Source organism: Nycticebus coucang, chromosome 8, assembly GCF_027406575.1.
Source record: "Nycticebus coucang isolate mNycCou1 chromosome 8, mNycCou1.pri, whole genome shotgun sequence".
NCBI lineage: Eukaryota > Metazoa > Chordata > Mammalia > Primates > Lorisidae > Nycticebus > Nycticebus coucang.
In genome coordinates this window covers 36,798,559-36,824,853 of record NC_069787.1, presented here as the reverse complement: position 1 = coordinate 36,824,853, position 26,295 = coordinate 36,798,559, and the positions used below count along the sequence as shown (strand labels likewise).

Here is a 26,295-nt window from a genome sequence, read left to right as displayed (position 1 = left end):
GTCAACCCAGAGGACAATACTATTAAATATAATTTACAGTGCAGGGATGGGTTTACAGATCACAACAAAAAGCATGGAAACCACTTAAGGTGGACAGCTCAGAGATCTCTGCGGTCATCACGAGGAGATAAACCTCGCTGTGAAGAAAACCTTTCATTCATTACCCGATAAGTCTTCTAAGGTGATTAGGCAGATAATTAGAAGGCAGCTTTTTGTTTTGTGTTTGAGATGATAAAAACTGAGCATGGAGTATATGCCTCGCCTTTTCAGTTAATTCTCACTACAAAGGGTGTTATTACAAATGAAACACTGGGGTGTGATTTTTTCTTTTGTTCTGGTGATTGCCATTTGTAATTATTAAAGGTATCAGAGATTAGCTTCCGATTCCCTGATAACCTTTTCTCAGACCACTTTCTGAACACTATGAATGTCACTATGCCAAAAAACTAAACCACTAAAAATTATGTAGTCTCCTAAATTTGCTTCTTGATTGCCTAGGTCAGTGTGAATACTTTTAATTTCAAATAAATAAAATAAATAACCTCATCCAGTGTGTTAGGCACGTCGTATTACAGAGCTCACCAACAGAAATAGATGACAAAACATTTCAATGTTTCTAATTGCCAGAAATTGCTCTGAATAGTTTCGGTGACAGGAGATGCTACTTTACAAATTAAAGAAAAGACATGCAGGGATGATATAATTTGTAAAAGATTACAGGTTGTAACTAGGAAAGAAAGAGAGTTAAGAATCAAAAGTATCCTTTTTAAATTTAACATAATTATTATTGAAAATTTTGTCAAACATCAATTTCTTTGTCATTGACCCTTATAATGTTCCATTGTTACCTCTACAGGTTTAGATAGGTCTCCATAGAGCCACCCCCTGAAAAATTCTGGTAAGCATTTTGGGAAGTGTGGTTTTCCATGGATCAATGAAAGACTTTCTAGAGCAGTGGTTTTCAAATTTAAGAATGCCTCTGGATCATTTGAGGGCTGTGACAACCTTGACACCCTCGCCCCCACCCCTCACCCCCTGCGGAGTTTCTGATTCAGCAGGTCTGGGGTGGAGCCTGAGAATTTTTATTTCTAATGAGTTTTCTGCTGCTGCTGGGGTCACTGATTGAAGGACTACACTCTGAAAACTGTTGTTCTAGAGCAAAAAAATATTTGGTGAGCGGCTCTTCCAATGGCTGAAAAATATGTTTGCCTCAGGGTTCCCAGTTTCCCTGAGATTGGAATGGCTTTGGAATGAGAGGTCTTCTATCAGAGGTACACAGTCCACTTACTGACCCTCCAAGCCCCTCTAAAGTGGCATCTGTACTGTTTCCAGCTGTCATTCCAAGGAGAGCTGGTTGAAAGGTGAATAGTATAACTGTATCAGGATGTTTCAGCAGCCAGGCTTTTGTTTCATTTTGTTTGTCTTTCTGGAAACATGGTGGGTAATTCTCTAATTGCTATAAAACTGGCTCTGCTTCTTGTCCCTTTCTCAGTACTTTTCACACGTCAGGAGTTACACAGAATGAGAGGAGAGGAGGATGAAGTTGGATTTTAAACTTCTAGCTAGATGAGTCTGCTACACGGAACACGGACCTGACTCTCTCACGGTCTCTTGTCCTGACTGTATGTTCCCTCCCCTGTTGTTTGGCTTCTTCGTACCCTTTACCCCTTTCTAAAAGCCCCTAGATTTGGAGGGATGGCCCTGGACACACTTGGGATACCCATGCTTCTGGGGATAAATCAAGGGACTTATTCCCTCACTGTTAATGCTGAAGGGCTTGCAGGAGGCCAGCTTCTGCCTTTCACAGCCACTCTATCTTTAAGCTGGAGTAGGACCTAAAGTCAGCCACCTGGACACCCTCGCCTTGAATCTTGACATTGAATAAATGAGGCAAGGCTAGAATGAACAGATGGAATATGCTTGTCCCTAGCAGCTAGGTCAGCAGGTCTCAACGCTTGGCTGCGCCACAGAACTGTCCAAGGTCCCACTCCATGCTCAGATTCAATCTGTCTGTTTTTGAAGCTCCCCAGGCTAGTCTGACATACAGTGAAGGGCTAAGATCGGTCCTTCTCCATCCTCTTCTGCAGCTGTCTTGATTCTAGTTGTCCTCTTCCTCTCTTTGATGCTCCCAGCGTCATCCTAATTACCTCCCCTCTGCTGCGGAGTTAGCTTTTGTTACTTTGATGAAACTTTATGTGAGTTCATAAAGCCTGTATCCCCTCTTTCCCCTACACTCTCAATCTAAGTAGAAGATGCCTTTGAACTTAGCTTGAGAAGCACCCATGGAAGTGCAGCTGTGGTCTCGGGTTCTACCTAACTGCACACTGGCTAACAACTCCCTTCTTTATATCATGATCCTGCAAACTTGAGACAATATGCAGGCTGAGCACAGTCACTTTGGAGCCGTGCTGGAGACTGGATGCTCTCCCACCTGCAGGCCATCACTGGGGCAGCAGTGGGCCTCTCCAGCTGCAGCAGACTGTATCACATCTGACACGGCCGGCATCTCCGGAATCCACCTTTCAAGTTTTCGGCAAACCATTTTCTCACTGTCCTTCACAGAGTTGACATGTTCGGCAGCATGACAGGAAAGATGTCATGTCGGCTGCTCTTCAAGTCCTTGTCACAGTGGTTAGCACCGGTTCTGTCATCTTCACTCTCCTCACCGTCTCCCATCTTGAGCCATGTCACAAATAATAATATATCTAGAGTTGTGTTTTTCTTTCTTTCTTTCTTTTTTTTTTTTTTGTCAGATTGAAACTGCCATAACCCAGCTGTCCATTCTTTGAGTAACTGGTTATATAGACTGTTCTCCTTTCCCCAAACACTTCTGAGCTGGAGTGCATCAATTGATGTCTATTGTCAGATTAATCCAATATGATTAAATCCTGAGCTTTTAATGTGAAATGTTACATTTTGATATTTGAAATCATGCGTGGATTCAGGCTGTGATGTGTTTTGTGAAAGGAATTTCCCTCTTTAGGATCATTGCCTTGTTACTCCACACCCAGGTGAGCACGGAGACGCCTAACTTGGTTCTCCACATCATGGGGCAAGCTGGGCCACAAAACCTTCTTTTCAAAGGTAAGATGTCTTTTCAAGAAGGTCAGGATGCTGAATTAATTCAAAGTTTACAATGACTGATACATCCTGATGTTGCACTATTTGGTGATTAAGTACAGAATCTTATGTGTAAAAAGAAACGTATGAATTGAGAAGAGGAAAGAGGGTCTGGTCCACTGCTCTGCACACAACCAGCTTTAAGCCTCCAGTCACTACCAACAAGGGGTAAAACTCCAGCTGAAGATGGAATATACTTTCATCTCCAAATGCAAATGTCCACATATGCTGGTGCAGGCACCGTAAACATGATATATTCTCTCTCTCCAAATGGATGCATGCCTGCAGACCGCATTACAGATCCATGAAAATGTCCTTAAACAAGCATGAGAACTGAATTCTACTTGCTACTGAATTGTTCCAGCCCAGAAACACGACAGCGTAAAGGCCCAGAGTGTGACAGAATATCTCCATAGACGTTCTTTGCCATGCTTCCTAAGCTGGACATTTACAACAAAAACCTTCTCCTAACCTCTCTCTCTCTGTCTCTTTTTTGTTCAAATTGATTTCTCTGAGCAAGCCTTAATCATAAGAAGTTTTGGAATGACACTTTTCAATTTAATTCCAGTGTGGAATATTTTCCTTTGTCTCTTTCAAGTGGTTAATAACTACAAATTCAAGGTAGCACCAAAGCACTATCTTCTCAAAGGGAGCTATCCCTGCTTGCTCATCTGGATGGTGTGTATGATCTTAGGCTAATTATAAATTATAATTAGGACTCTCACATCCCATAGTCACTGCCTCATTGTGAAAGCCAGCCTCAGCCCTTCTTCTTCTTCCCTTCCAGCCCAGGCCCTTTTCTAATTACGCCTCAACGCCCTGGGGCTCAGACCTGCTGCTAAAACAAATATATCAAAGTGTTTGTATCACAAAGAGTAAGATAGGAAGCAACAACGAGCAGTTTCTATGACATTATAAGTGCACATTATAGCTTCTTTGGGTTGGCAATTAGTTAATTTCAAAAAAAAAAATGGTTAGATGTTAGGTGGGGGTGAAAATATACCAGCAAGTCTTTTCTGGCTTGTTTATAGTTTTTCTAAATTGTAGTTGTAACCTGAAGCGTCAGAAGATGACATTTGCCCTTCTATAAGGGTAGAAGTTGTTGAAGAGTCTCTCTCTACTGAACAATCACTAAGAATGCAGATGCTATTGGTACCAGATAAACATCAAAGTGGCACAGCCTTGATCCTGGTACTGAATGAAGCAACAGATGATTAGATAAATGATATGAAAAACTGGAAAGCAGGCGTTTTTTCTTAAGGATCAATTTCTAAAATGGGAACTACACAGATTTTTTTCTTTTGATCAATAAGAGGAGAGTTGGGTTTCTTTATTTCTAAGCAAACACAGACAAGCTTTAGATTCCACTCTGAAGACTCTACGTATAGATTTCTGAGTGGTCAGACCAATAACGTGGGTGTCTTTTTAGTATCACACCCACCCTGTGACATCTGAAAATATGGTTTTGTACTAGTTAATTCAATGGCAACAGGATAAGGACATATTGTTGAAATTTTGGAAGGAAAATATACATTCTTTGATGGCAAAAAGGATTACACCAATGGGATAGAGAATTAAACAAATTGCATAAGATTTCAGGTCTGGGTCGGAAAATCTGCTATTCTCAGGGGGCAAGGTTCCTTCAGGAAGGGAGTTTCATGATATGTTGGTTTGTTCTGTGTTCCTATAAAGGAAATACTGGGCTGGGCATGGTCGCTCATGGCTGTAATCCTAGTTCTCTGCGAGGCCAAGACAAGTGGATTGCTTGAGCTTAAGAGTTGAGACCAGCCTAAACAAGAGCGAGACCCCATCTCTACTAAGAAAATGGAAAAACTAGCCAGTCCTGGTGGCACATGCCTGCATTCCCAGCTACTTGGGAGGCTGAGGCAAGAGGATTCCTTGAGCCCAGGAACTTGAGTTTGCTGTGAGCTATGATGCCACAGCACTCTATCCAGGGCAACAGAGTGAGACTCTGTCTAAAAAAAAAGAAAGAAAGAAAGGAAAATACTGGAGGTGGAGTGATTTATAAAGAAAAGAGGTTTATTTGGGTCATAATATTGCAGACTGCATATGAGGAGTGGTGCCAGCATTGGCTTCTGGTGTGGGCTTCAGGGAGCTTCCAATCAAGGTGGAAGGTGAAGGGGTAGCAGGCACGTCACAAGAGAGAGCGCCCACAGTGTTGAGACTACCAGCTCTCCTGTGAAAACTGACAGAGAACTCACTTGTTATGAGGAGGAGGGTACAAAGCCATTCATGAGGAATCTGCCCCTGGTACCCAAACACCTCCTAGCAGGCCCCACCTCCAACCCCGGGCATGGAATTTCACCATGAGATTTGGACAAGTATCCAAACTATATTCCACCAGTTAAAAAAAGACAAGCTCGGGTGGCGCCTGTGGCTCAAGGAGTGGGGCGCTGGTCCCATATGCCGGAGGTGGTGGGTTCATACCCAGCCCCGGCCAAAAAAAAAAAAAAAAAGACAAGCTCCACAGAGAATTTCTCCTTGGAAATCTGGGATGCTTATTTGTACTTGAAATTTGCCTAAAATCCCTCCTCTCCCTAGTTTCTCTTCCAAGAACTTCCTTTTAAGTAAGCCCGGTTCTTCAGAATTTAGAGAGCATGACTCAGCCATGTGCAAGGCCGGCACCTGCTCAGAGCTGGAAGGCCCATCAGCAACGTGTTCATGTTCACAAGTGCAATAGTGCCATGTGTCGTGAGAAAGAGGAAACCAAGAATGTAGAGGTCAGTGTCACCCTCATCCATGCCTGTCTGCTCTGTCTACTTCTGTATTCAGAGGTCAGTAAACCAGAGCTGTCCTTGCTGCACAGCTTTTCCTTTTTCTATCTGGGGGAAGAAGAGTTAAAACATACCACACACGATGTCACTGTGTACGTGTGTGTTTGTGTGTATGCACAGGTGTGAAGGAGAGGGTAGAAGAAAAGAAAAAGTATTAGTATGTATTTCTCATATACTGCTAGGTAGGCACTCACTAAAACAAAGTAAAGTAAAATAAAATGAACCATTATGTGACATGGGGTGGGAGTGAAGGCCCAGTGCCGGAGGCAAGGACACAGTTCAGATGGCAATTGCTGTGGTCTGAGGGAGAGAAGCTAGAGACCTGACCTATGATAGTGGCATTGAAGAGAGGGAGAGATTATGAACTTGAGAGATACTTAAGGGCATTGACAGGGCATAGTAATTGAATTGTTGTGACATGCGGGGGTTGGGGAGAGAAGTAGAGGAGGTTCTGTCTTGTGCTACTGGGCGGATGGAATCATTTACTGACTTAGGGATCCTAGTGGAGTAACAGGGAAGGGTGAGTTCCATTTGATTGTTCAGTCCTTCCAATGTTAACACAAAGGGATCACATGGTCTTTGAACATGGGCTGCACCTTGGCTCCAAACACATCTCCTAAAAGACTCTTTGGATACATTTGCAGAGATTTTTATTTGTGCCCTCTTACATCTGCTTGAAGACTCAATCTCTGCAGCTTACTCTGGGTTGGGGCGGTTGGCATTATGGATTTGTTAATTGCTGATACAATGTACTTTCTACACAGGCCATATGTGAAGAGCAGCACTGGCATTCAAGAAATGTTAAATAATAATGTAAATGAGAAAAAATTTCCAATCCCAATAATAAAGGGATCCAAGGAACATTGACGCAACTTGCAATCATCGGAGCTGTTTGATTGCCTTGTCACTGTGGGACAGTGACCAAAGTGATGCTAATCTAAATGTCATCTAGAAAGAATACTAAAAATATTATGGTGAAAATTAAGTACTGCAACCTTAGGAGCTGATTTAAAAATTAGAAGCTACAGCAATTTACATCTGTGGATTTTATGATCGCCAAACACAACCAGCTGAATATGCTCACATTTTCCTTTCTCTCTCCTCCTTCTTTTGAGAAAATGGGTTCAGTTTTAAAGAGTTGGTTCAAACTAATATTATTAGAACCGCTTGAGATTTTAAATCTATGATATTTAGGCTACATCCTACATTAATTAAATCAGAATCTCTGCAGGTGTGGCCCAGGCATTAGCATTTTTAGCCTTTGCATGTGATTTTAATGTGCAGCCAAGTTTGACAGTCAAGTGTGAGCTGAGGACCAAATGCTTTAGAATCATGGTTGGGAGGGAGAGCTTATTAAAAGCACAGAATCCAAGCTCCATTGAAGACCTGCTGAAGCAAATTATATCAGGATGGGCCTAGTACTCTGCATTTTAACAGACTCCCTGTGTGATTTGTGTGTACACTGGAGCGTGAGAACCATTGCACAATTTGAAAATCTGTGGTGGCACCTGTTATACCATTAAGTCTGTTTAAAAGAAACAATAAATTCATGTAAAAAGGGAAAAATCAGCTCATCACCTGGTAATTTGGTTTAAAACAGGGTTTCTTGACTTCTGCACTGTTGAAATTTGAGGCTTTTCTTGCAGAGAGATCTCCTCTGTATGGCAGAGTGCTTAACAATACCTTCAGCCTCTCCCTACTAAATAACAATAGCACCACCCCTCCCCAGCTGTGGCAATCAGAAATGTCTCCAGGTATTGCCAAGGGTCCTCTGAGGTGTGAGTGTGTGTGGATAATCTCTAGTTGAGAAGCATTATTTTAACATGTGAATGGTCCCACACCTCCCAGGGCTTGAAATTATGAACAGCAAACATCTTCCTGATGGACCAGGTGTGTCTCCATTTGATGAGAATATTTTTGATTCACACAGGCATGGTTTTTCATAGAGATGTGCATCGGCTTCCAGAGCAGGTGGAAGTAACTTGGTCACTGGCGCCCAAGTAATCACTAATGTGATCACTAATGAATTGCAGCTCTAGTGGGGCAGGTCTGTCTACTCTGACCAAATCCAAAGCTGGTTATGAGATCAAAACTGGAATGGGCTTTATTATTCAGTCAAATGCAGCCAAAGGGCAGTTTGTTTACATGTCATGATTCTTTTCAAATCTAGGGTGAAAAATAGACAACATCTGCACATGCAAATGCTGGTTATGCTGGTGAAAGAGGCTGGTTATGGTTTTCCCAACACTAAAGGCTGTTCATTAGTGCTCAAAGGAGATCTCCTGTGAGGAGGTTTAAAACTCTAGATGGGCTTTGGATTTCTCCACAAGGCTAAAATTACCAAGTGGGCCATACTGATCTGGGGCATCTTCTGGACACTTTTAAATTCAGATGTCTGCTATAGCAGCTCACTTGGAAATGTTGAAACAGATATCAAATAACTGAATTTGGCTTCTCACACCATATACAAGTGCTAATCCTGGACATGCCATAAACAAGAGTGGCTACAAATGCACGCCCCCGTGTCAGAATATCCATGTTCCAATCAACCTGTTATTTGTTATGGGGCTTTAGACAAGTGACTGAATTTATGTGAACCTAAAGCGTCTCACCTATTAGGTGAGGGTAATAACGACACTTACCTGAGGACGTAAGATGTAATAAGGATAAAATGAAATAACATGTGTCAACAGCACTTCACAAAGTGCCTGGCATATGGCAGCACTTATCAAATGGTAGTGGTTATCCTTATTCTAATTGAATCTTATTTATGAAAACCTGATGATGAGCTTTTTTTTTTTTTTAAATTGTAATCCACAGAAGAAAATTTTAGAAGGTAAAGGAATGTTACTGATACTATGATTCAGTCTGCTTATTTTGAGAAAAGCGAGGCACAGAAATGGGATCTGATGCTCCCAGAATTACGCAGAACAGACTCTAACACTCATGTTTCAGCACATAAGTACAGCGGTGAAGTAGCACAAAAAGGAAGAGTTTTGGACTCAGAATATCTGGGTTTGCCACTTAAATTTACAGATGTTCAATTTTATCATCTGCAAAAAGGATGCAGAAATAATTAACCTGGAAAATTTATAGCAATGTTTGAAAAGTTTGAAAGCATTCTGTAAACTGTAGAATCCTATACAACTGATACTTATTTATTGTGATTTTTTTCATTAAAAAATGAGGACAATTGATGCCAGTACATGGTGGGGGGAGGGGGAGAGAGAGGAGAGAGGGGAGTGTGGGGCCACGGTGTGTGACACACCTCTTGGGGGCGGACACCATTAACCATTCAGAAGTCCCCAGAGGGACTTCACCCAGGAAAGGCAAGCAGTATAAATTGGCTCATTGTACCCTCAATGATTCCGCAACAATAAAAAAATGCAACGCAAAGACCCTCAAATATACATAAACCTTGTAAAGCACCAGTCAAGATCCTTACAGCTAGGACAGGCACCCAGGACATAGATCAGACAGGAGCAAACACTGCCTTTCAACACTGGCCATTCGTTCTTTGCTTGGAATGGATGTTGATCCTTCCAAAAGCAGCACCTTGGACAGCGGCTAGGAAAGCTTCCTTTCTGAAGCCTTGTCAATCTTTCAGACCCGACCTTCAGGCACCTACAACATTCTGTATGCACTTTTTTCTTTTACTGATTGTAAGTTTCTGTTGTCTTGTAGTGCAATCTTCACAGCAAAACACAAATAGAAACTCCACTTTACCTCTATCCTTACATATTGCAGTTAAGGACATGGGTTGTCTTTGACCTTCACTATCAGACCTGCGCTCACTGATTGACAGCCTGCCTCATGCTCTTGAAAGTGAAAGTCTGCATTTTCATTTGATCTTTCTACAAGTAACCTGTACACATTTCAGGACCCAGAAATATTTATATATGATATTCACATAATATTCACTATATGAATAGACTTATAATGATGGATAAAGCATACATGCTTGCGAGTTTTGGGTAGCCTGGCAATGCAGGACCAGAATAATCCGTTCCCAAACCACCACAACAAAGAGTGTCAGTGTTAATTTGGAGTAGAGTACAGAAACTGAGTAAGAAGGACATACAAGGTTAACACTGGAAACAATTCATAAACCTAGTTTAAAAGGGGGAAAATTTCACGAATTTGCCAATTTACCAACCAAAAAGGCAGCATCCCTAAAGGAAATAGAAAACGGCACAAGAAAAACAAAATTTTAAAACTTAAAAAGCACCTTAAAGGTGACCTCATTATGTAAGTGAGTCTATGAAGAATAATTAACTTAGATGTAGGCTTTACTTTGTGCCATTACCATAAATCATTACTGGAGATGGATTTCTTTTTAGAAGATGGATGTGGAACTGAGGGGGTGGGTTGCTGAAAAGGATGGAGCTACTATAAATGTATAGGCGCATCTTATGCCAACCCATTTTATTTGCTCCTTAAACATAATCTCAAAATTATAAAGCACAGGTTGCTTATTATGAATGACTTGGGAAGGTACCAGGCCCCTAACTCGATGCCATGAAAAAAGCAATCTGACTCACAATTCTGTTTACATATTGCTCAATTAGTCTTTTCAATATGAACATGTTTCAAAAGTCACTAAACACCTGACTTAAATTTAATCCCAGTTCACGTTTTTTTGCCCATTGCTAGGATTTGTTTTTTTAAATTATACTTTTGAAGGCACCCTTAAAGGAACAGAGACTTCGGGAATACACAAAGCTTGCTTTTTGCAAAGTTGGATGTGATGGCGTGAAGGGATAGGGAAAGGGCCAAGATATTACAAAACACGAGCCAATATAAACATAACTTCTTACCTTTTGTGCTCTTGATTTGCCTGGGTTTTGGAATCTTTTCTTTTTTTTGATTCCTTTCTAGTATCTCTTTTAGCCTCTGGTTCAGGTGGGGAGGGAGTTTTGTTCCCTTCGGGGTCTGTATTTGGTGGCAGCCCACTAAGGAACGCATGCATTTGTTGACTTTGGAGAAGGGGTGGTCGCGTGAAGCATGCACAGAGTATGGCCAGCCATAGGACAATCAAGAGCACACAGCCATGCACAAACAAAAGAAAGAAAAAGAAGGATGCATCAAAAAGCAAGAGCAAATGCATTCAAACTAAAATAATAAGAAAAAAAAAGATGCAAACTTGCATAAGGAAAATCAGAACTGAAAGAAGAATAAGAAATCCAAAACTGTTTCCATGACAAGATGTATAAACCTAACTGTGAATCAAGTGGCAGTCTTACAATATGAAATCCAGACAATGTGTATCATAATTCATGATGATGTTTACCAGGGAGTTTACAAAAACACTTCATTATTTTATAACACTTTCTTATTCAGTAACATATGTAGAATACAGTGTGACAACCCAGAGAATATAATGTAACTTCTCTCTCTCTCTCTCTTTAAAAAATTCAGTCCAAGTGGCTGTAACAGATAGTCATCAAAGTGTACACATTTATAAAAAGCAGAATTATGCACAGATACCCCCCAGGTATCAGACTTTTCATGAGGATCTTTTATGCAAATAAAAGGTCACATGCTGGGCGACTGAACCTTGTAACAATGGGAGGTGATGATAATCTTGTTGCCTGTTAAATATTCGAACCTGCAATGCTATTGTTATGCAGCTTTCAATGTTGAAGTTGCATTTCGTCAAAATCTACCAGCCCCAGAGAGAGGAAAAGCACAGGACAAATCCTACAGATATTTCAGAGTTTTGCAGCTTGCTAAGATGAAGAAGACTGACACAGTTCTGATTTAAAATAGTCAATGCTGGATTGTTCTCACACGTGGATTTGCTCAGAGCAACAACTTTTTCAGCTGAGGCTGGGTTTCTGAAGCCACCTGGTTTTTTTCCCTGGGTATGCCTGCCCTGGTTGTTGGTTGGGGAGCTTTGGGATAATCCAGGCTTGTCTTTATACTAATTCATGGCGCCATACATGGGGATAGTAAGCTGGCTGTGGCAGTGTGGAAATTTATTCCATAAATTTCTCCAGAGCCAAATGGCAATGTTCTGAAATTATTTGCTGCTTTGCATTATTCAGAACATGGATCTTTTCCTCCAGAAGCTGGGCAAGGTCTTAAGAAAGAGTACTCAGTGTAGAGTCAAGAGACTTGACACTCTGGTCTTGTTTATAAAACCTACAAAATGAGGAGGTTGAGTAGACTGTGATCTCTAATGGCCCAGCTTGCCTCAGCTCTTAGAAGGCACTTGGCTTCCTCTTTCTGCAGGACATTGGTATGTGCTGTTCCTTTTGCCTGGAATCACTCAACTCCTACACACACTGCTAGAGGAAGTGCTCTAGCAACACTTCCTCAGGGAGGTCCTCCTTGCTATCCTGACACACCATCTGAGTCATGTTTCCTTATTAAATTCTGTCATGGAATTTTATTCCTTTTCCTCAGAGCACTAATGTGAAGGTAATTCTGCCCTTGTCTGGTGTCTGGTTTTCAGTTTCCATGCATATTAAATATGTACCAGAGTGCCTGACGTTAAGAAGGTAATCACTGGAGAAAATGGAATAAATGATGATAACAAAGGCAAGTATTTATTAAGTTCTCGCCATGTTTCGGCATCCTGCTGAGCCCTTTATTCCACAATCCCACGAGATTACAGTCAACCCCATTTTACAGATGAGAAAACTGTGGTACAGAGAGTAATTTAATTACCAATCAAGGTCACTGTGTGTCAGTGGAAAAGCCATGATTTGAAGCTAGATTGGCCTAATTTCAGAGACTGCCATAGAAGTCCTGTTTGCCATTTTAAGTCTCTTGAGAGGAGAAGGAGCTAAGTCAGACCTCTGTGTTCCTTGGCTTTGTGTGTCTAGTCTGTGAGGACTACTGAGGGAATGGGGGTGGGCAGCGTCGGGGGTAATCCTAAAGGCAGGAATGGCCATACACCATTGCTAATGGCCATACACCATTGCTAATGCTCTTTTTTTTTTCAGTTGTTGTTTTTTAGAATACCTCCTCATGCACAGACACACACTCACCTGTTCCCATGGACGTGGGACGCACAGAAGGCAAAGCTGTAGTGGAGAAGAGTGGGGTCGATCATGGCACCATTTTCTGCCCGTTCAAGCAAGTCTCTGAGGTAGCAGAGATGTCGGTGACACCCTCGAACTCCGTTTCGGGCGCAATACTCGTCTAGTACAAACACCTGGCCAGGACTGAACCAGCCCTGTATGAAGAATAAAGGAGAGACTTTCTTTTAAATACAGGTTGTTTTCTGGAGAGCTGCTAGAATTGGGAGTGGTTGGCAGAGGGGACTGAAACAGCCCGCGCCAGCACTTCCTGATTGCTTATTAAGTGCCAGACACGGTGCTAAATGCATTCCTTACAGCAGACCTATGAGGACGTTCTGTTATCCCTGCTCTAAGGAAGGGAAAAGTGCAACCAGGGAGGATATGGAGTTTCCTCGTAAGTGATGGAGCTGACTTCGCAGACAGCATGATTCTGGAGACAGAGTCTCACCCACGACTTGGACTGTGACCCAGGCACCCTAAAGCAATGTTGGGTGGGTTAGAGCTAAATCTTGGTTCCTGATAAGAGGAAATCACAGCATAGTGCCTTACACTTGACAAGGAACTTTTCCTTGAGCCTGTAAGGTAGACAGAGGTTTATCTTTATTTTATAGACAAGGAAACAGAAATTCTGGATGTTAGGTGATTCACACTGATAATACAAAACACAGCCAGGAGTCAAATCCAGCTCTGTTTTATTCTAAGTCTTCTGTTTACTCTGGAGCAAGAAGAAATTTTAGGCTTGGTCTGTATATATGCCAGGACATCACAAATCCTTCTACTTTGGAAGGAATTTTTTAAAAAACATTTTTAAATGAAGGTAATAATATAACTCTCCAAAAAGAACAGCACCACTAAGTTTTCAAATTGTGAGTCCGATGTGATTTAAGTAAACTGGGAGGAACTTCTAATCCCCTGGTTTAGTTTTATTTTTCTTCTGGTGATTATTTGTTTTCTTATTTTCTCACTATGAGGCCAGCCCAAACTCTGCTATGAAAGAGAACCAGAATGGAATCGCCAGTTCAGAGCAGATTCCGTAGCATGATGGGATAAAAGTTGCTACCCCATCATGGCCTTAAGAAAACACGTGTTCAGCAAGCCTAAGTGACTCGCCACTCAAGGTCGCCCTTGGGCAGTACCTGAAATCCATCATGTTTTAAGGTTTCATTGCCTGTCTGAACCAAGAAATCAATCAATCTACATAGTACTTTGTAAGCTGGAAATTCAGGTTGTTTTAAATATAAACTTAATTTTACTTTGAGGGTCTTCTCTGAGTTGTTTTTTAAATGTTGCTCCATCTTGGGAGAGAAAAGGTAAAAAGAGAAAGTGACTGAGGACAGGTGGAGGCCGCAGAAGCACAGCGAGGGAGGCCTTTGCAATACTGGAATCTATTAGGGATCTGGGGAATCTTCAACTGACAACACGCAGCTCAGCGATGGATCCGACGAAAGACGGCATCTTTCCTATTTCAAATTATAAGTTAACTGCAGAGGGCGGGAGAGTAGTCGAGGCAGTGGGCTGCCCCTATAGGCAACTTCTTTGCCACTCCATCTGCTACCCCAAATGCTAAATCTTAGAAACAACACTGCTGTGAAAGATTAAAATATATTTTCTACGACTCAGATGACACCAAGTCTTTTGTAGATGCCAAAATAGCTGCTTTGAAAAGAGTTGAAGAAATATCAATTAGGAACTCAGTCGAAGACACAGAAAAATTTATGTATCCCTGCTGGTCGGTCTCCAAAACCAACTGAAAAAAAAAGATTGTAATAATGAGAAAATGGAATTTATAGAGGCAGGAGATAAGGTCTTTTTAATTTCTGTTATTTTCTGAGATTGTGGGATGGTGATTAATAGATACAGGTATATAACTGAGGAAGGAAGCTATTTTACTCTATTCATAATTAATTTTGGATTTTAGACCATAATTTTAAGCCCATAAGTGACTAACGGGAAGCAAGCTTCACTATTTTACTTCTGGTTTAAATTTTGAAAGGCATTTACTAACTCTCGTTCGTGGTAAATTTCAAAACAAAGAAAATTGTTTTTTAAAAAAAATGATGATGTGGAAAGTCTTGAAAGTAACGTAGCCCCCCAAAATTCCTTAAGAGAATAGGAATTATACATAAAAGGGAATGATTTAAGTTCACAGGCATATTCTTACAAGTTTCTTTCTTTTTTTTTTTTTTATTGTTGGGGATTCATTGAGGGTACAATAAGCCAGGTTACACTGATATTCTTACAAGTTTCATAAATGCAATTTAAGATTATGTGAATACTCGTATAATTGTAGGAAAAACATTTGAGAAAAATTGCATTACAATGCAAGGTAAGCTTTTTTTTTTTTCTTTTTAAGTCAAAGTGATGTATTCCTTTCCAATTTGGCAAAGTTCAGATTCTTCTGATGAAGGGATTCTAAACCTGAGATAATCAATGCATGTTTCATGAGACACAGATTAATAAATTATTGCACATAATCCTGTTTCTGTTTTTAAGACTATTTTACCTACTATTTTTTATATATTGGCTTCTGGCACCAAAAAATATTTTTAAAAAATAAACTTTGGTCAGAATAGAGGTAGAAAATAGCCATGCCATTTAAAAAAGAAAGAGGTTTTCGTGATACATATTAATAGCAATAATGTGTTAACCTTATTTAATTATATAATACAAATACTGTATAGATAAATTAGCTTCAGTGTTTAGAGTCAGGGATGAACATTTTCCGCTGTGTAAAGTCATTTTATCATTTCCCCTCACTATTCACATCTATAAAGTGGGATTAATAGCATTTACCCTTAAGAAATGAAGAATTTATGGTTTGTAGAAGGAAATAAATTGAGTCTTTTTTAGGCTTTTGAATTTGGTAGTTTAAAGCCAAAAATGTATCTTCAGAAAATCCAATAAAGACATAATAGCAGTCCCTTAAATTTAAATAATTTATATATGGGTTTAAAATAGGGTTTCAGGAAATATTGGTTCTCTCGCTGGATTCCCAGATATCTAAAGCACTATAATAAATTCCCTCACAGGGTGAAAAACTGCTCTGAATATTGTGAAGGAAAAATAAAAACATCTAAACAAACAAGCCCAAATCAATTTAGCTTATGAAAAGTGAAGTTTATTTACAAATCATTTCAATCTTTAAAAAATATACAAAAAGAGTATATTCATTTAAGATAGGCTCACCAGGCCTGGGAAGGGAAGGGAGGGGAATCTTAAACTCTAAGATACTGAGGCAATTTTTACAAGTTCCCCACAAGCAGGTGCCAAACTCGATTACCCTCTTGGGAATATTTCTCATGTAGCAGCTGAAAAGGGGGAAGCTAAGATAGGGAGGCTGGGGAATTGGATCTGTTTCTACTGATAACTTCCTCCCGCTCAGTCTTGTTTCTTTGGTAAGTAAAACTATCTCAACCCAGGAAATCAAGAACACATTTATAATTGTTAAAGGGATTCTGTCATGGAGAAAAAAGCTTCTGACATAAAGGTAGAGAAATATTTCAATTAAAAAAAAATGTTATGTTTAAATTGCTGTAGACCAAAGAATATACTTGCCAGGCAAGAATAGGAATCATTAAGTCTGTGATCCAAAGTAAGGCGTTGTACCATCTCAAAGAGGGAAGCGTGGTCAAAGTTACAGGGGTTGGAAGAGATAAATTCATCCATGCCATGCTTTTGAGCTCTATCTGCGTCTGTTCATTTATACATGTAGAGAAAGACACAATTTAGAGAAACACATCACAACATCTTTGATGTTTCAAATGTACAGGAATTCACTAGGCATTATGAACGTTTGCTGTTTCCCCAATGCCACCCACCAACATCCCCAAGATAGTCTTTTCACCTCCCATTGTCAACTTGCATCACTTACTGGTGAGTTTATCGCATTTAGGCAAAAATATATTGGCATCAATGTGTTTATCAAATGATCACATTTCCAGTGCATTTCTGTTGTTCTTTAAAAACTAAGCACAAGACCGGAACTTCGCCTGCATTTCACCAAACACTGAAAGCAGATCGGATCTTTGCTTATAACAGCCTGTTTAGCTTGGTAGGTTTTTAATAGATTCTGCCATTCCAGTGGTTATGTCTAGAGCAATTTCTCTACAATTATTGGGATTATCTGGAAAAAGGATTATGCTGATTTGCAGCAAAGTGACAATATTTGGATCCTCTTCTTCCAAATCCCCACTGCCAATTTGGTTTCACAAAAGATTTGAGTCCCCACCCTCTGAAATTAAAAATAAAAAAAAAAAAAAGAAAGATTTTCATTGAAACCTGGTGATTGAGTTAAATGGGAATTTAGTTTGTGATAGTCAAGGACATTGCCTTCTAGGGTGCTTACTCAGCTAGCAAAGCTTATGAAAGAAGACGAACAGAAATTTACTCAGCAAGGGCTATGATATGCCATTTATTGAGAAGTAATAGTCTCAGTGCATTCACACTTGTCCTTACAGGGCGAAGGCTGTAGGCAAAACCTCCTAAGGGCTAACTAATTAGTCTCAACCTGTGTAGCTAGAATACACTGTATTCAACTGGCCAGGTAACTCAGAAAATTCAACTCGAGTGTGACCAAGCAAATCCTAATGAGGTGGGAATGAAGGTGCTTTGCGTTAGGAATTAGCTCTCTCCAGCTCTTCCTCACTGACTCTCCTGATATGCAGACTAGGAAGGATAAATTCTTCCATCACTTTGAGCAGGATTTTACTTATCCTCCTGCACACAGCATTCTGTGGGAATACGGGCACGTGCCAGGAACCAGAGATGCTTTTAGGACATGGGGATAATCCATTTCTGACTTGGGGAGTAGTTTGGATAATATTTTCATATGTGGCTTGGAACCAGGCAGTTCTTTTTCTCTCCCCTGCTCGGGGTATGCCTGTAAGCTTGGGTTGTGGTAGCAGTGTGACTTTAAGAGGATGATTTCTCCTCATTCACTGTTATATTAAAAACAAAATTCTCTGTCCCCTTCTTTTACAAGCAGCAAGTGGTCAGTGTTTGAACAAGATGTGTTGTTTATGCCCAAGACATGCAGAAGCAATGGTTTCCAGAAGGCAAGTTGAAGAATGTGTATTTTAACAGCCAAATCGCTCCATTAGAAAAATAAAACACAAGCTTTTGGAACGGATATCACATGTGCAGGAATTATATTAGCGAATCTGAGAGAATTCTCTTTGCTGTATTAACTGATTTAAATGTGCCCTCTGCAAAGTGCTTTCAACTTGAGGTTGGGCGCTGCACCTAGGAGGATTCTTTTGGTTTGGCTGTTTGGTCTCCAACCTGTAAGCCTCCTTTGACTCACAAGTGCTAGGAAGTTGGTGCCGAGGGAGAAGCAGCTGCTTCTATCTAGGCCATGTGTGGGACTCCTCTGGTTCAAGACAAGTGTCTTAACTGCTCCAACTTTAGCCTCCCCTGGTGTAATGACTCTGGAGCAATGTGGATGGCACCTCTCCATCTCCTCCCACAGAGTCTGCCCTCTCCACCTCCCTCTGTCAGTCCCAGGTCAATTTAATTCAGGAAAAACTAAGAGTGGGGTCTACACAAATGGCTCATCCTGTTTCACCCTCGTCAAAAGCCTCATCCTCATCCACCCCTCGCCTCTCCATTTTATTTTTATTTATTTATTTTTTTTTTCATTTTTGGCTGGGGCTAGGTTTGAACCCGCCACCTCTGGCATATGGGACTGGCGCCCTACTCCTTAAGCCGCAGGCGCCACCCTCGCCTCTCCATTTTAACAGACAGATCAGGCATTTTGGCTAGCATCAGCTCCTCGCTCCCGCATTTCTCCGAAGAGGCTGCAAGCTGACAAATCGTCCGGGGCCTTCCCCTGCCAGCTTGGCTCGGCTATTTCATTGCTCTTCAATTACAACGGTACAACCGGTCATTTAACTTGGAGAGAAGGGGGCTCTTTTGTAACTGTTAAAAATATGGCACACGTTTCAAGTCTCTTATTCTTTGTTTATTTGTTGAACCTCTTGAAAACTTTGCTGATGACCTATTTTGTTTTGCTGGCCACTCAGGAAATGGATCTGAAAAGGCGATTTGGCTCCTCTATGGGGCCCTGGATGCAGATCCACTCCCCGCCCCCAATCCATCACAATGGCTCAATGAATTGAGCTCCACGGTGCTAATTCTGGGCTAAGAGTAAGTCTAAAGAACAATTTCATTTTTTAAACTGACATTTTTAAAGCAGGCTTATAGAAAAATATGCTTCAAATTAGCCTGTTTTCTTTTTCAAAAAGTAACCCTATCAAAATATAAACTTCCTTTCCCCTTTATCCTTTTGTTTTTCTTTCTTGCCATCCACATGTAGCATGAGCCTGGGACTGGTTTTAGGAGATCTGGATTCTAGTTTGAGCTCCGTTTTTAAATAGCTGTAGGATGTTGGCTGAGTTCTCTCGCCTAGCTTCAGTTCCCTCGTGTGTAAGAGGAGCTGGCTTTTCCATTCCCTTTCTGCTGTCCTGAACGATAATTTAATGATTCTTAAGATCCCTTGCACACCTATATGTGTGGGATGGAGCTTAAAGCAGTGGGAATTTCCAGCAAGTAAAGTGAACAGCTCCTGGATTTTGTATGCCCCAAATCATCATTTACTCAGAATTAGGTTCATTATGTTAATGGTTCCAACAACCCAAGATTGCTTAAAAGGGTGGCTGCCTCCTGTGAAATCTTTAAGCATTTCATCGAGTTTATTATATTCACAAAAAAAAAAAAAAAAAAGGAGGGATAGGCCGAGAGTGCTATTTCAAGGTGTCAATGAGGGAGATCTGATTTTTTAAGCTCTATCCAAGCAAGGATTTGGGTGTTTTTTGTTTCTGCTAGATTCCTAGCACCTAGAATAGTATCTTGCACATAAGTAGTTACTCAATACATATTTGTTAAAATAATGAATTTATTTCATCAACAGATATTTTTCTTTCTTGATTTTATGGAATACTGATATCCTAAATTCACTGAAAACAGTGTCTAGATAGCAGATAGTGAAGCCAGTGGGTTTAGGGGAGTGACGAAGATTGGGTTTGTGGTTAGCTCTGCCATTACTAGGCAGGCGATACGAGGTGGGTTGCTTAATGTTTCTGAGCCCCCTTGTCCTCACTGGTACATTAAGATGGTACGTTCTGGTCTACCTTCGCTGGCTGTTGAGAGGATCTAATGAGAAGCGCTTCGAAAGCACCTGGGTGCCTGGCACACAGTCAGGGCTCAGTAAATGTTAGCTAGGAGCAGACTGGGAGGCTCCTTGGTGTTTGCAAAGCCAGTTTGTTTTAAGTTGTTAGTAAGCCAAGGAAGTCTCTGCATTTATATCATGTTCCATCGCCTCCATGCTTCTTAAACTGTATCATTTCGAGGTGGGAGTCCTTCCCAGTCTCTCTGCTTTCTGTTTCTTTTCTGCCCCTGTGTCACTAGTTCCTCCGTCCTATCTCTGTGTTTTGTTCTGTTCCAGATTCTCTGTGGTCAGGACACAGACCTACAATTGAATCCCTGAGTAGACAATATGTCCCTTGAGGGCAAGTTTCTGATCTATTACTTCCTAGAGGAGCCAGGTCCTTGGGGGGTGGTTATTAACTGACTTCCTCTGACACCTTCATCCCAGGAAACTTCCCATTGACTTTATTAAGGAGTCACACACATGGGGATTCAGATGGTATCTTGCAAAAGTGGGAACATGTGCTCTTAGGGGAAAAAAAATCTTATAGAAGGAAACAGAATTCTAGGTGCAGGTGTCTTTGGATACCATTCAGATTGTCTGCCTGTGTCTCCATACATGCCTAGGACCATATGCATTACATATGTTGTCTATTTTAAAATAAAACACCGCAGTGGTCCAGCTGTTCCAAATTCTGTTTCAAAGAACTTGTGGGCGCCTCCCAAGCAACACCATACAGTCATTCTTGCACTGCCCCGGTCTGTTCTTCTACAAGTGCCGAACATTAAAAAATAAATGCTTCTTGCAACTCCATTCCCACCCCTATGCAAACAATTGGAATTGGTCGATTAAAGAAAAAAAAAAAAAAAAAACTTCCATGTTGATATTAGCAGAAGGAAAACAGCCCAGAGCAAAGTATAAGGGAGTCAATTCCTAAATTCAGGACATTTTGGGAATTACTTCCTTTGCCAATATTTGGGATGTGCCAAATGAATGAAAGTGAATTTGAACATTAGGTTAAGCAAAGTAGAATTAGGAGGGTAGGGTGGCTGTTTAAAACACCAGTGACGCTTGGATTGTCTCTCACTTTGGGAGATGCACACTAATGCTCTTTTTTATTAACTATATCTTTTTCTTTATCTTCTATTTAAAAATCAAGGATTGGCTATATTTTAAGAGCTAACTTCAACCAGGAAGTAGTTCCAAAGTCCTGCTTGGTCTCCAAGAGCTCCAAGTGCTCATGTGCTGAAAGTAGCCTACGTGAGCCTATGGGCTCTGCAGCCAGGGCATAGTCAACACACCTTCCAAACAATCCTACCTGCTCCACCTCTGGGATTAACTGCTTAAGGATTTTGCAGTCCTTTATGACATAGGCATAGGAGACTAACTTCACATTAAATTTGGTTGAATAAAGCTGCTATTGGTACTACATTATGAAACCTACATCCCTATCAATGGCATCCGTGGCACAGAAACAGGCTGATGAACACACAGACTTATGTAGGGCAGGTGTACTTTCAAGTAGAAACTAGTCTGCACCTTACTCCAGAGTTGCCAGGAAACAATTTTGGTCTGGCATTTAAAGAGCATTGGGAAAACACTGATTCCTAAAGTAATACCATTATGTGTGTTTTATACTCATTTAATCTTCTTCATTAAAATTCAAGTGATATGATCCCTACTTGATTGCTCTGCCACTTCTGTTGTTCTCTAATTGATCATGATATTTAAGATCATTTCATGTTTGATATTCTTTTCTTCCTCCCTCACAAATGGAAACACATGTACTATCCTTCATCACATCTCCATAGCAAGCACGTTTATGCAATCTTATTTCTGACACACACACACATATATATATATACACATATATATTTAGACAGGTTTGTAATAATGTCTACTAAATAAATGTAGGTTTTTGCAGTTTTAATTTTAACTTGAGATTTACCCCATTTTCCAACAGCTAAGAGACTGAAGACGAAAAGGTCAAATATCCCTTTTTCATTTTGTAATATTATATTTTTGCAGATCTTTTTTTGGGCTGGTGAAGAAGAAAATTCTGCTGTTGAAGATTATGATTATTACTGTTAATGAATTGTCTGAGACTCTTCTCTCTCATAAATTCTTTTTATAATAAGCAAGAGGAAGCTGTTTTATCATTGAAATGTAGAGCACAGTTATGGCTGTTGCCACTCCTGATGGATGCTAGAGGCAAGAGAATAGCTAATGTAACTCTAAAGTCATCTGTGAACCCAAACTGCAAATTAAAAGGTGACTTTGTATCTTTCTTATCTGGAAAATGTGTGCTTGTCATATCTGCTTGACAGTACAAGAGTGAATGTATGGTTTGGACAATAACGAACAATGACACTAGTCAGCCTCATCAGAAGACATGAAATAAAGAAATGACAATGATTGATGGCAGCTGGCTGTTTACAGATTTTTCTAGAAGAATTTTTCTTGGCATAGTCAAGTAAGCAGGGGACGTTGTACCCTGCCTGAGCTCTGCTCAGTAAGCAAAAGACTGGTCCTCTCACTCCTACTGCCCAGAGGCATACAGTGGACCACTTAATTGAGAAACAACTTAATTCTTTCACGGTCCTTTGGACTAAAGCAAGATAACATGAATGGCCCACAGAGGAGAGCCTTTTTGAAAGCTATCAAGGACCACACTGTATTTTGTAGAAATCTTGAATTTAAAGCTACCATGGTAATACCCCCAAGAGGATAAGTATATAATGTTTATTTCAATGTTAATTTCTCTAATGCATTGTAAGACAGTTGCTTTGAGTAAAAATCATAATAGAGATATGCCAATGATCTCAAATCAAATAAATGACTTACAGTTTTCTTTACTGAGGTTATTGCATTCTCAATTGATTTATAGAGTACTTTATATTTTTATGTTTACTCCAACATGAGCAATAATACATTTCCTGTACTAAGTAATATAAAAGTCTTACTATACGATGTGAAAATACTCATCTAACTAGTGAATCACATGCTAAATGCATCTGAAGTAGTTAACATGGAAATGAGCTTTCATTTACTATGGACTAGATTGTATCACGGTGTTTAGGAAATTTTAGACCTGATCATGGGAGTCTATTTTTTTTTTTTTTTGGTTTTTGGCCGGGGCTGGGTTTGAACCCACCACCTCCCGCATATGGGACCAGCACCCTACTCCTTGAGCCACAGGCGCTGCCCAAGGGAGTCTATTTTTTTAAAAGTCGTTTACTTTTACAATGGAAGGAGTAGGATTTACAGTATGATTTTGGGCCAGGCAAATTACGTTGACATTGAATTGATCCTTTGATACTGCATCCTGCAACATAGCAAGTGCAAGTTGACAATACAAGAAGATAACAGCAAAAATCTCATGAGATAAAACTATAGCAAAAAATGAAGGCAAACAACTATTTTAAAACTACTAGGAGAGCAATGCGTTGTTGTGCAAATACATGTAAATTCACTCAGAACAGAATTCATTCAGTCAGCTACTCATCCACCCTTTCTTTCATTCTTTAAAAGAAAATAGCAAAATTCTAAATTCCCACTAAGTTTACATTCTATGGTAAGCTTTTTAAAATGCCTCATCAGACATTCAAAGGAAAGTAAAGTTAAATTAAGTATCTGCTTGGAGTGGTGAAAAAGTCTGTCTGCTAGCCAGGGGTACATTTATGCAAAATAAAAAAAAAAGAAGAAGAAGAAAGGGAGAAAAAGCAAATTAAAGAGAGAAACAAAAAGGATTTGAAGAAAGGACTATCATTAAATGGTCAGGAGAAATGATATGACCTACTTCTTCTAAATTAGCATTCAGAATACTCCAATACATATTTGCCTGCTCTCTTGACCACTAGCTTCCTTTAACACCAAGTCTTCCCCCAACCCATTTTTGGTGGATAGCTTTTTCCTAAATAAATAAGAAATTGTGTATTCTTTTTTTTATCAATAACTCGAATAGTGAAGAGAAAGATTTTCCAGATGGCTTAAAGTTTCTTTTTTTTTCCCTTACAGGGGTATTTTTAAAATAATGAATATGATTAATAATTCAAAAATTAATATGAATACAAATGGTGTCAAAAGAGTTAGTATAGTCATTATTCTAGGGGGAGTAGCAGAAAAACATTCGAGACCAGAGGTCAAAACCCTCCTTGGCACGTGAGACTGTAGATTGAAGATGTTTGTCCATAGGTGACATGGACTTAGTCATGTCCTTAATTTCCTATTGTTGTGAATGGTAGTCTCATGTACTGTAGCTCTTCTTTTAAAATTAATTCTCTTATTGGGTCTTATATTATTAAAGCACACCCTTAAGCCAGGTAGAATCAATTCTTTAGTGTTCAAATAACGCATTGACTTTCTCAATTGTATTTTGCAATCTCTTTAAGTCTTGCTTAGTTAACACTTTTGGGTTTCTTCCTCCGCCCTCTGCTTGCTTTCATGGTTACCACACCATTGGTACACTGACCATTCGAATTTTTGGAATGGGAGAGGAAAAAACAACAGCAACGACACATTTTCAGAGTGCAAAATGATCTGTTTTCAGGCATTACGCAGTCAGGTAACTGTGAATTCCATGAAATAAAGGCATTCTTTGCCATTTTGTTGTGAGGTTAATTAATATTCTTGGAATGAAAAAAAAAATAGGAGATGTTCATGGTTGGCTTTATGAGAGGATCATTTGATGCCAATATGAAAGCCAAGGAGAGGAGGCAATTATGCACACATCGCATGCATCCTAGTTTCAGTATAGAAGCTTACATTTCAAACCTAAGGTCAGGAAAATAACATGAAAAGTTTTACTATAAAGTCTAGACATGAGGAAGATTTAAGAGGAGAGGGGGGAAGCACATTGCAGGTGTCAGATAATCTAGTCTGATTATCTGAGCTGTGCTAGCTATAGGGGAGCACTTACCCTTCAGTCCAGCTAGAAGTTAGCAGGGTAAGAAGGAACAAACCAGAATAACATAAAGACTAGCAACAAGGCTCAGGAAAGCAGACAGGAGTTCTAACCTAGCAGCTCAAGTTTTTGGGTTCGAGCAAAGATTGAACAAGAAAACTTAAACAAAACAAAACAAAAAAACAAAATCAACCTCCCCCAAACCAACAGTAACCATAATCCTTCTAACTGTTCAAAGACTGCTCAGATGGTAACAAAAATAGAACAGTTCTCAAAAACATCCACCTTTGGGGATCTATGATGTGATTAACAGATATCATAGTTGAGAAACAGACATTAAAACGATTCTTTGCACGTGATATATTAAATAATCATTGACCAAATGTCCAAGTTTAAAAAACCCTTTTCCCTCTTCCCTATTCCAGTGAGACTGGAGATACTGATTTTTAGTGTTCTTCTAACATATTATGGACAGGGAAAAAGTGTCTCAAAGAGAGGCCACTTGGCATAATAAATTGTGGCAACAACTCTCAACTACAGATTTGAACATCAGTTTCAAGGTAAATAACATTGGTCTTAAAAACTGGAGAATTGCAAGTATTTGTTTACAAAAAGTTGTGTAGCTTGGTAATGATTTAATTTCTTAAAATTTTACAAAAAAGGAAAAAAATTAAATCAACAACGACACGCACAAAAAAACTACAAAAGAACAAAAAAGTTTTTAAAGGTTGACGGAACCGTCCCCAAATCTTTGTAGAGTCACACACAAACTAATGAATAGCAGGATCTATTTTTTTTTTCCAGATTTTACAATTCCATATAAATAACTCCGCTCTACTCTTTTTTAGACGTGTCTTTTTATTTCGAAATTGAGCTTTTGAAATTGCAAAAAATAAAAACTGTACCAAGGAGTCTGCTAAATTGAATTCAGAAAGAACCAAATAAACTCACAATTACTCCCAAGTTTTTCCAAACTATAAAATGCTCCATTCTCAAGTTTCCCTCGAGTAGACAGAAGCATGACAAGACTGGAGTGCTTATTTTTTCTACCCCCCAGGTATTTCTAGGTTGCTTTCCCTTTTCTGTGTAGCTTTCCTCTACCATGTAAATATTAACCAAGCTATTCTGATGTTAAACCATTGAAAAGCTGTTGTAAAAAATTATTCACTAGCAAGAACAGCAAGCCCTCCAAACAAATTCAAAAACAGGATTTAATGAGATGTGTATAGAGTTAAGTATTTAACAATAACCCTTACCTTTTAGAAGTCAAGGAAACCTTTTTAAAATGCAATACTTGATTTTTTA

At 39.7% G+C, this 26,295-nt stretch overlaps 1 protein-coding gene across 13 annotated transcripts in view; it reads right to left on the bottom strand.

Moving 5' to 3' along the window:
• Positions 1-26,295, bottom strand: part of CADPS (calcium dependent secretion activator) — a 499,139-nt gene that overhangs the window by 127,110 nt on the left and 345,734 nt on the right. For all 13 annotated transcript variants that reach the window (XM_053599820.1, XM_053599828.1, XM_053599822.1 and 10 more), the window contains exons 12-13: positions 16,499-16,635; positions 12,911-13,098 (exon numbers count right to left, since the gene is read on the bottom strand). In XM_053599820.1, coding sequence (XP_053455795.1) covers positions 12,911-13,098; positions 16,499-16,635 — 325 coding nt within the window. The remainder of the gene's footprint in view (positions 1-12,910; positions 13,099-16,498; positions 16,636-26,295) is intronic.